The sequence below is a fragment of the Acipenser ruthenus genome, chromosome 29 (genome assembly GCF_902713425.1).
Source record: "Acipenser ruthenus chromosome 29, fAciRut3.2 maternal haplotype, whole genome shotgun sequence".
NCBI classification, from domain to species: Eukaryota; Metazoa; Chordata; class Actinopteri; order Acipenseriformes; family Acipenseridae; genus Acipenser; species Acipenser ruthenus.
Genome location: NC_081217.1, coordinates 7,020,389 through 7,031,366, shown reverse-complemented (window position 1 = coordinate 7,031,366; position 10,978 = coordinate 7,020,389). Strand labels below are relative to the sequence as shown.

General features: G+C 42.2%; 1 protein-coding gene across 2 annotated transcripts; it reads right to left on the bottom strand.

The window, feature by feature from the left end:
- Positions 1-693: 693 nt before the first annotated feature.
- Positions 694-9,614, bottom strand: LOC117427010 (zinc finger protein 341-like). Of its 2 annotated transcripts, none has more exons than XM_034045344.3 (15): positions 9,502-9,614; positions 8,142-8,252; positions 7,183-7,376; positions 6,635-6,787; positions 6,364-6,549; positions 6,090-6,279; positions 5,698-5,791; positions 5,231-5,433; positions 4,634-4,827; positions 4,263-4,471; positions 3,671-3,767; positions 3,212-3,344; positions 2,864-2,975; positions 2,602-2,672; positions 694-2,177 (listed from the first exon to the last, which is right to left on the bottom strand). In XM_034045344.3, the coding sequence occupies exons 1-15, from the start codon at positions 9,530-9,532 to the stop codon at positions 1,648-1,650; spliced, it is 2,508 nt and encodes an 835-aa protein (XP_033901235.3). In that variant the 5' UTR covers positions 9,533-9,614; the 3' UTR covers positions 694-1,647. The 2 variants fall into 2 exon arrangements, with proteins under 2 accessions (XP_033901235.3, XP_058860384.1); XM_059004401.1 differs by lacking the exon at positions 9,502-9,614 and adding an exon at positions 9,282-9,404.
- Between the last annotated feature and the right edge of the window lie 1,364 nt (positions 9,615-10,978).

The following is a 10,978-nucleotide window of genomic DNA, read 5'->3' as shown; positions in this document are numbered from 1 at the left end:
AAATAGTCGTTTGTTAAAAACCAAACGCTCTATACAGTTCTGAACAGCGATGGATATAAACAGTGTTTAATGATTTTTTCTAATGCGTTTAAAACATCATCTCACAGCTTTGTGTAAGAGCACCTGCTCTGCCTGAAGGGGGTGTTTTCACAGACGAGTTCCAGAGGAAAAGGTGCTCAGAGTTCATATGAGCCAAAGACGGGGAGGGGGACGGAGGTAACTGAAATGTGACTGCAACATCTTTTGACTAGTGCTGTTTTCTCTCTCTTAAACCCAGCCCTTTAGCTGCCGGTTAAGTGGATATGTTTGTCATATTTCAGTGGACAGCACAAGATATGCATTATGCGCTTCTCCCTGTCAAAGTCATCTGGCACTACTGCATTTACTTTTATTAACTATTGCGTAACTACATTTTAAAAAATCCTAAGACTTCCATCTCGGGTTTCTGGTAACACTGTTACATCACTTAAACTAGTGCTTGTGTAGTTTATTTAACCCCTGAAGCCACTGATGGGTTACAGCCTTCTTGTATACAGTTAGGTGTACTTTATTCCTTACATAACATGTAGCTGTTACATGCCGCTGTTTTCATCCCTCATATTCATGACCACCACCTAAAGGATATTTCTGCCAGTTTATGCCAGTGTTCATATGTACCCATGCCATTTAAAATAATCATCCAAATCAACTGAAGACATAGAAAATGTGTTGAGTTTATTTTTGTATATCTTACTAGGCAGGTCAGTTGAAATATGACATGAGAAACAAGTAGATTTAACAAATTCCCTTTTTTTTTTTTTTTAAAGAAATGTAAATGATTTTCAAATAATTCAGTCGTGCCATGATAAGTATAACACAATATAATCACATCGGAACCACATTCTGTTGTTATCAGTAGCAGCAATAACACATTTAACTGCTGCAGCAAAATAAAACACAAAACTAGAAAAAGAATGTGAAATATGTAACATGAGCAGAAGAATGTAATAAATAATGCAAATGAAAGCTGTAGAAAAACTTATGATCGCGGCGTGCTTCTGCTTTTGTTTTTTTTTTTGTTTTTTTGTATACTTTTGATTCTAAAACGTTTTAATATAAAACACCCTGAATACTGTTTGCATTTACAAGTCCCCTGTGCAGCTTTTGCTGGCAGGATTTATCAGTGTTGAGTCTAGCAGTACCACACCCTAGCTTTTCAATATTCTAAACATGACAAGAGGTGCCTTGACTAAGTGGTTAGCCCTCTCGCCTCTCTAATCCTGGACGCTGCAGACTGCAATCCTCCCTGAGGATAATTTGGATCTACCAACCTGCCTGCACGACGCACACAAACCTCCAGGGAAATGGGTACGTTAGACTGTACTGTAGTTCTCGGGGAGCAACGCAAAGATAAAAACTAAAATCATATTTAACAGTTCCAAACTAAAACACACATGACGCTGCCTGCACTGTTGATGTTCTGCAAAGGAAATGTTTTTGTCCCAATATGGTCAATTAGTCTGTGGAATGCAGAATCCAAGTGAACAGGATGGTTAGTTTTATGACACAATTGTCTAGTTCTTAATTGAGATCTGTAAAAACCAATCTTGGATTACCTTACCTAAGGTAACATTAGAGAGTCCCGTATCAATCCCCAGCCCCACTCTCTCAGTCCGCAGTCTGTACGTACACAGGCACCGCCAACATGGCGACATCTGGGCTGGTCTGAAGTTCAGTTAGGTCTTCATTGTTCCCCATAGCTTCTGAATCATCCCCCTCTGGAATGCCATGCTCTTCTGTGTCATCATCCATCCCCTCGTCTCCCACGACTATTGACAGCACAGTCTGGGGCGCCAGCATGCCCTCCTCCTCCTCTCCCAGCTCCGGACCCGTCACCTTCCCGTCCTGTCCAATCACAGCCTGGGACAGCCCTGCCTCCTCGCCAGTCTGGGCATTTCCTCCAGCCTTCCTGGGGCGGGGCTGCTTCTTTTTGGCTCTGCCTTTGTCCGGCCCCTGCTTATCTGTCCCGCCCACCTGGGGGCATTTGTGGTCCCGGAAGTATTTCTGCCGGGTGAAGCCTTTGTTGCAGGCAGGGCAGCGGAACTTGTAGTTGTCTGTGTGCGATCGCTGGTGCTCCAGCATGTGGGCCCTGCGGCTGAATGCCTTCTGACAGTATTGGCACTTGTAGGGCTTGATGCCTGAAAAACAAGACAGACAAAAGTGGGCACCACAGCACAGCCCGAAGAGACACAATAATTGTTCTGTGGGGTGACTGTGAAATGTTCCGTAAGGGCTGAAGTCCACTTTTTTTTTTTTTTTTTAAACATCTCAGACTCCAATCTTTATTTTATTATTTTTTTTACATGCCTACTAGCATTGGGTTTAAACATAAAAATGAATTGACATGTAAATGCGATCAAGGAAACTGAAGAGATTAAAAAACAGCTTGTTTTAACCTTGCCTGGCTAAAACAGGATTCCATCTTTAATAAGGAGAACATAATATGCTAAAGTGTACTTTAAGTAATATCTTATTTTTTTTTGTTTAATCAACCTTCAAATGAATCTCATGATTGCACTCTGAGCCAGACAATTTTCTGCTTTCCCCAGAACGTTTCCTTACCGGAGTGGGAGAGTATATGTGCCTTCAGCTTGTCTGGTCTATTGAACTCTTTAGTGCAGCCTACATGTGTTCTGTGAGACAAAGCACAGGGGAAAAGATGTACAACATGTGCACAATAAAAAGAACAGACAGTAGGATCAATAAAGATTGAGGCTGCTGTTCAACTACAACCACCCACCCAATCATGTTTCCCTCTATATACTCTTTAGAAAAATGAGACACAATAACTTGTCCCAGTAGAAGCCAACTCTGTTCTGCTTACCTGAAAGGGCATTTGTATTTTTTAAAGGGCTCGTGGATCAGCATGTGCCTCTTCACTTTATCCTTGCGGTTGAATGTGGCATCGCATACACTGCATTTATAAGGCTTTTCTCCTGCAGATCATAACATTTGATTTGTTACTCAAAAGCAACATTTAATGGGCCAAATCAATAATTGAAATGTACACAACTTAATTTGGAGTTCATGTGCAGCAGGCTGGCCCAATCACTTCATCCATAACCTTTAACACAATTTACTTTAGTTTTTACTACCAAGTTTCTTTTTGCTATTACCAAGAGACCTGTGCAGTACGTGCATTCAGAGAAACGTTTGAAAAGTTCAAAGTCACCGGAGTGAATGCGGGTATGCAGTTTGAGGTAGTGCTCCGTCTTGAAGAACTTCTTGCAGATCTGGCATTTGAACTTTCCGCCCACCCCGTGCGTAGGGAGATGGCGGCGAAAGTACCTTTCACACGGGAACACCTGGATTCAAGACGACAGGAGCAACACAATCACTCGCACATTTTATATTCCATGAACCGACCAGAAGCTTGTTGATATTCGCTGATCTTACTGTCAGCAGTGCTAGGATGCAAGCATCAGGTGCTGAAAGGTTATTAACAAATGGCAATCTCTTGTAGTCCATTGCTAAGTTTGGCTGTGTTTTTACAACTTGGAATACTCCGAGCTACATTCCCCTCTTTACTAGACTGAACTGCGCTCTAATGTGCTGTTAATTGTACCCTGCTTTACTGCACGTTGCTGTACTGTACAGTAGTGTACCGGTTATTTATTGTGATGTACTGTACCTTCTGGCAGTGGGGACAGGGGAAGTTGTGAGAAGCTGTTTGAAGATGCTGGTCCAGGGCCTCCTGTGTTGAATATTTGCTCTGGCACTTCAAGCACCTAAAGGTACAGCAATATTGCAGGAATTTAATTTCTTTTATACTCGTCAATGGACCTCTAGTATATGCCATTTACACATGCTGCTGCTACCAACTGAACCTACAGATGGGAAACTGATCCATGCATATCTTATTATGGGTCTAAAACAGTAAACCGAATGGATTCAAAAGATGGTGCGTTTGGTAATTCAGTTTCACTTTTACCATGCTGTCACTTCACGTAACTGCCCAGTTTATCCATGTTAAATAAAAACAAGAAAGGGATTCATATAATTACTGTGTTTCTTTCTTGGGTTAACACGCACGGTGCAATAAACAACCTGTCGGATTACTTTGACATACCGTAGACTGACAAAGCAAGGGAAGAACTGTTTTGTAATGGAGTTTTGTAACTTGCCAAATACTGTATGACCGGTTCTACTGTAAACGCAGCCCTCGGCTCCACCTTAGTTTTTAAACGAAGGATGTACATGAACCACCTATCCTTCCGGCTCACCTGTAGAAGGTGGGCTCCTTGCGGGGGCTCTGCTGCGGACAGTAGTTATGGGAGTACTGGTGCACGCCCAGCTCGAACAGCGAGGTGAAGACCTTACAGCACAGGTGGCAGCGGTATGTCAGCTGCTCCTGGTGGCTCTGGATGTGCTCCAGGAAGAGCTCCAGCTTCTGGAAGGTCAGAGAGCAGGGCTTCACCACACACTTGTACACCTTAAGAGAAAACAGAGACATGCGGGATAGTAAATCCTAGAATGGCATATAAAACATCTTGCAAAAACCCTAAAATGTTGTTTCCCATAAGGTAATTTTCCTTAATAGTAAGCGTTTTGCCAGCAATGAGGTTTTCCCAGCGCGGTCCTGCTGTGCACACACCTGCTCATCCTTGTGTTGGGTCATGTGTGATTTGAGCTGGAAGTAGGTGTTGAACTTGCTGGCGCAGAACTGACACTGGTAGGAGCTGTCTATGAGGATGATCTGCTTGTTCTCCGCTTTCCCTGCAGGCTTGAGCTTGCCATCCTGGCAGTCTGCCTCAAGAGGGGCATCGCTGTCTGCTTCTTCACACTCACCTGCAAAGCAAAATGGCTCCATGAATTACCCCTATTTAATGGTATATCTAACCTCTGCAATTGTGTTCCTACTAGGAAACGGTCAATTTCAATAAATTCCTGAAGATCGCACCCAGACATTTACTGACAAAACAACTTCAACTTTTCAGGCAGAGACATCTTAACTCTTTCAACACCTGTACACAGCTCTAGGAAAAATTACTCCACTCAAGACCATCCTAGTACTACAGAAAAAAGAAACCCCACTCAAAACAGAAGACCATTAAACTAATCGAATACACTCATTTGTATCCCATTTTAATGTATTTGTACAAGACCCTGAAACTATGGAAAACAACACTGTAGTTCAGACATTGAAAGAGTTGCGCCATCATGTTTCTCAGCTCTATGGCGCCGGCAGTACCTGTGTTCTCCTTCTCTGTCAGCTGCTCTCTCTCCTCAGTGCCGGTCACCGGCACCACCCTGACAGTGATGGGCAGCCGGGAGACAGTGGTGCCCATGCCCGAGGGCCACACCTTGTGGGTCTGCATGTGCTTCTTCACGTTGGATTTCTGAGCGAAGGCACGGCCACACACGATGCACTGAAACGGCTTCTCTCCTGTGTGGCTGTGTTGAGACACAGGGCACACAGTTATTCCACATACTGACAGACTGTATACCAGGTTAGTCACCATGCTGTTCACCAGACACGGCATATCTGAGATACCACTTCTTGGTTCTTCTCAAGTCTCAAGAACATGAGATGTACCAGAAGACTATTAAAAGACAACATGTTCTAGCATTGCTTTTATATCAAATATATAAGCCTCATAAAATATCATTTAATTCAAAGAGCTGCCGTTCAATTGTCGTCATCCTATTGCAGACTACCTCCGAATGTGCTGTTGTAAATCAAAGTTCTTGGTGAATGTTTTGTCGCAGAAATTGCACTTTAGCTTCTGAGCCTTTCCTTTTACTGGGACACCTTTAAGAAAAAGAAAAAAAAAACTTCACAAAGGGGTAGCTATATTCAGTGAAGTTATTATAAGATAGTGTAAAGTTCACATCATTATTGTACAGACATTATGTTACTTTTTCTCTGATACACTGCCATTACTGAAAACTTTAACTCCATGGTATTCATTTCCATTCTCTTTGCACCAATGCCACGGCTTCTGATTAGTGTCAGGTGACTGATTAGGATGTTGTTTCTTGATACTTTCGAACGTTATGGCAAAACAAACTCATTCTACCGACCAAATCTCACAGAACTATTCTCATACCTTCCTGTCCATCCACGTCATTCTTTGAGGGCCGAGGCTTGGCAGCCTGATCAAAGTCTGGCAGCTCTCCAGGGTTGCTGTTGGTCAAGCCTGTGGAGATGCTGCTGGTTTTGGTCTTGAAGCCTTGCTTCCCTGGACTGTAGACTGGAGGCGTGTTGAAGGCAATGCTCTCCACACACTGACTGGGGACCTGCACAAAAAAATCAAACAGGACTGTCCACACCAAGTTACCTCAAATCAATACTTAAATCATCTCTATTCAAGAATACCCAACCTGTATCTGCTGGAACTGCTGCAGTCCCAGGGTCTGGACCTCTGTTGTTCCATTCCCTGCCATGGGGGGCAGTGTGCTGTAGATCTGGACCACGGCATTGCTGGACTGCGAGGAGAGTGATGGCGGCTGGCTAGGGGGTGGGCCGTGCTGCAGGTAGGATGAGCCTGTGTGCATGCTCAGGTTACTCTGAAAAACAACCACGAGTTTCCTGATAGTTGAGGGATTCCAAATAACTCTGTGCAGCCTGACTTGCTTTTATCAGCAGACGTACCTGAACAGGTGGCTGCATGGCAGTCATGGGCTGGTCCATCGAGGTGAAGGCAGAGATGGCTGACATCAACGCATCGTCGCTGACTAGCACATTCCCCTGGACCAGCGTGTGAGCAAGAGGCGACTGGGGCACTGTGATGTAGGTGGACACTTGCTAGAGACCAAACACAGACAACCAGTCAAGATTTGCCTACTGTATGATCTACTGTATGTGCTGGATCAATGGTCTAGGTCATCTGAACCTATTTCAATACCCTCCACTCTTACAGATTAATTCTCTGATGTCTAAATAAAAATCCCATTACACAATCACTTTTGTAAGGACAGCTAAACAGCCGTGCAGAGGGTACTTTTATTTAGGCAATAGGGTGCAAACAGCTGACGTGGAGATCACAAGACTGACATGTTTCAGACAATGTAAGAAAGTCCAAGATTAGTGCTAACGCTGTTTGTGAAACCAACCGATAGGTATGTTTTAACAAGACAGTTAGTGGTGCGCTTGTAGAAATCCCCCTGCAGAGCTCTCCCGTGCTTGAAATAAAGCCTGACCTGCCTGCTGGAGGAGGGGTTCTGCTGCACGGAGCTGATGGAGGGGACGGAGGTGTACACATTGCTGGAGGCCAGCGAGACGGTGGCCAGGGAGGGCGTGTTGGCCTGGCACTGCTCCCGCTTGTGGGTCATGAAGGCTGGCAGCGAGTTGAACTGCTTCTTGCACTTCCCACAGAGGAAGACATCCTCATCGTCTGTGGACAGAGAGTGGAAAAGCAGCATTCATAACACAGCAGGTACCGCTCCATTCCCCCTTCCAATTGTAACGATTCATCTAAAGGGCTGAACTATGAAGTCCTGATCAACAAAGCAGAAACTTTGAGGTTTGCTTAACATGGTTTGTAGCTAAAACAAAATAAACCGTACCTGTCATGCAATTCCATTCAAAAGTCTTAAACACGCTAAGAACAATTCCATTCAAAGGTCTTAAAACACGCTAAGAAACATAAAGTCTAGAAAATGTGTTTTTACATTGAAACAAATAATATCTGCTGTAGTACAAAGATAGTTGTCAGTTTGTTTGCCTTGTTTCCACTGGTTCGTTTTCTAGGTCATTTCACCTGAACAGTGTCTACGAGGTCAAAACGTGTTACTGGTTGTAAAGCTTGTCGGTCAATAGGGAAAGAAGCTTGTTGGTTAATGACAGAAAAGCATTGAAGGGGTAAATGATGCCTTCCAGGGGAAATGACCGAGACCTACATAGGGAATGGATGAACATGACAGGCATTTACTAGCAAAAAATATAGTTTTACGATACGCGTTCAGATTTTGTAGTTCGTGTCCTTTCCCTTAGCCGTCAATACACGACACAGATTTGTCAGACCCAATGCGTGTCAGGTGACCTGCAACTCAATTTCAAGGACAGTGGCCTTCAATACTCTCAGTCAATGTATAAATAAATAAGTTAATTGTTTCATAGTCATGTGACACACAGAGCTTGTAAATCTTCCAGTACTCACCCATTGGCTGAATGGTAGACGTGTCCGTGACATTCTGATTGGTTGGGTCTGTGACTCCACCCTGTCCGTCCAATAGGGATTGAACAGCCAGGACTGTCTGATTGTCCAGCCCTGCGAGAGGAGGAGATTGTTACCCTCACAGCTCTCAAAACATGCTATTGTACTCAGCTATTCCCACGTGTTTTTTCCTTCTTTATCACCAATCAAAATGCTACTTTGTTCATGATTTCCAGCAAATTCGTTATTAGTATTATTACTAAGAGCAGCAGTAGAATTTTAGAATTTAAGTATTCAACATTTCACATTTCTAAATATTTACAGGGCCTTGCTTTCAATACACGTTGAGGTTGAAAAATATTCATTTATGTTATTGTCCTTGGGTTTAGAGGGAAAGGGGCTGCTATATTAAGAATTTGTTTTCTAAAATAAAAACATGATAAGGTTAAGGGGAAAATAGCAAAGTATTTGTTTGGCTATGGGTGGCAAAAAATGATATATGTTGTACAATGGGTTCCAATTGATTGTGCTTAGCTCTGGGATTGCAGCCTAAGGTAGCAGGGCCCTGTGAGCTATGCACAGCCTGATATTAAATTATACTGAAAGTAAATTATACTATAAAACAATATGCACCCTGAATTGGCTAGTCACCCATCTATAAAACTTCTATTATGTACAAAAATGCACAGTGCAATAGCAAATACAGCACTACAGTACCATTACAGTAATTTAACATTTTTACAAAATGTTTAAACTATAGCGCCCCCGTGTGGAGACATATAGCTTATGTTCCTGAAAATAATCAAGAATGAAAAACATCATTGATTTCTCTAAATTACGGTTTATGGTTTCAGAAACGAAAAAACAAGAAGTGTACTGAAAACCAGTCTTATCAACGTTTGGTCGTATTCTAATTTTAAAAAAAGGCAATGCTACGTCGTTTTGGGCTCCGCTCCATCCGCCGCTTTTCCAACAACATGCCAGTCTCCTCCTGCCATCTTCTGAGGCACTCAGCGGCTGTTGTCGCAGTAACACCCGCCCCCTCTACTCGAACACTAAACATTCAAAATAACACCCCAAAACGCCAACACTTGCACCCCACACAAAAGCATTCGTTCAATCCCACCCTACTGCAGCGAATACCTTAGTTTTTCCATGGAAAACGACTTTCTTTTCGGAGCCATAGTCACAGATACAACAAAACAGCACTTTCCACAGTTTTACAGAGATCTATATCACACTGTCTCTCTCTTGACACGTGAAAATACCCGTATTGCATGAAAGAAGAAAATGGTGTATAAAACTAGGTCTTGGCAGTTTTGGTAATAAAAGAACAGTTTGGGGAAATGTAGTTTTTAATTACCTTCTAGGGCTTCAAATATAGCCTGCGCCATCTTGTTATGTGTATGAAGTTGGCATGCTGGGAAATAAGAGTAAGTAGCGATACCGGGACTTGCCAGCAGAGAGCAGAGGCCAGTTTTACAAAGCACTGCTAGCACTGAGCAGTGTGCTTAGCAAGATGTAGTTTTTTGCACCTGCTTAAAAAATATATATATTTTAAGATAGAACGATAAAGTTGCGTAGAAATCCACTTTTTTTTTTTTTTTTGGATTTAGCAGTTATTTTTCAACACAACATTACTGCAGAGTAACGTGTTAGTAATAAAATACAATAAACAACCCACACAATTAATGTTTCAAACTATTTACTGTATTTTACAGAAACATTTAATTTAAATAAAATTGATTCACTATAGATTTTTCTTTAAAAAATATTCACTATTAGAACTGTTGCCAACCTTTGCCATGTTCTAGGACCTATACAGATACCGGTATATATCAATCACATCTACACTTATAAACATTATAGTGAAAGCCTGATGGAATACCCAGAGAGGTATGGTACAGCATATTAAAAACAAGGCAAACAATGGTATATTTTATGATTTATGAAGAAAATGCATCGCATAACCAAGTTAGTGATGCTGCAATGGGGACAGTAAGCAACTGAGCCCCACACATCCCTCCCGATCCACTTCCTCATCTTGATTGTGTAATTGCCAGATTGCCTCATCTTTAATCTAGGCATGTACTGTGTCACTATGGTTTATTTTCCATGTCAGCTTTCACAAATATACATCCTCTTTTTTTACTGTGGTAATTAAACGAGACCTCATCCCCATTCGGACAATCAAATGACAGCAAAGTGGCTTTAAAATGACAATATTGCAAAAATGCATTGTTAAAAGTACTTTTTTTTTCAAGTGTCGTGTTCCTTTTCTACTTCAGCTCCAAATATCTTTAACAGGTAAGAGTGTTTTTAGAGTTAGCTACACAATTTAATTGCATTCTGATTCCCTGTAAATACAATGCTGAATATGATTTGGAAGTATTGCTAAACAAATCTAATATACCAAGGGTTATATTTACAAAGCTCTTTATTGTCATCAGCCCACTTTTTTTTAAAAGAATTAATGTACCGAAGTTACCATACTATTTATGTCTGCATGCTTTTAAAAAAGGCTTTATTTCTGTATCTGTATCTGTTTTATTTATGCAACCCCATGACTTGGTAGCCCCCTTGTCAACTGACATCAATGATCTCCCAGGCGACAGAGTGTCAGAAGAGTGGCACCCTGCATCAGAGATCTGGTGGACTGATGGCAATGGACACACCCTGGATTCTGAGCTGCCCAGATCGACCTCTTTCAGTAATCTGACCGCTGTGCAGAGTAAGGTCCAGACTGAGGAGGATTCAGAGAAAGCATTTCACTGCATCATGAGAGACACAATGCTGCTCTCAAAATCAGAATGCAGCATCACATTTTCAGGTGAGTGGCC

Excerpts from the sequence above, each read along its gene's own strand:
- LOC117427010 (XM_034045344.3), bottom strand. The coding sequence starts at position 9,532 with ATGGCGCAGGCTATATTTGAAGCCCTAGAAG. Across the intron at positions 6,788-7,182 it reads ACCCCTCCTCCAGCAGGCAG|CAAGTGTCCACCTACATCAC; the intron begins GTCAGGCTTTAT and ends TTTGGTCTCTAG. Across the intron at positions 2,178-2,601 it reads ACATATACTCTCCCACTCCG|GCATCAAGCCCTACAAGTGC; the intron begins GTAAGGAAACGT and ends CTTGTTTTTCAG.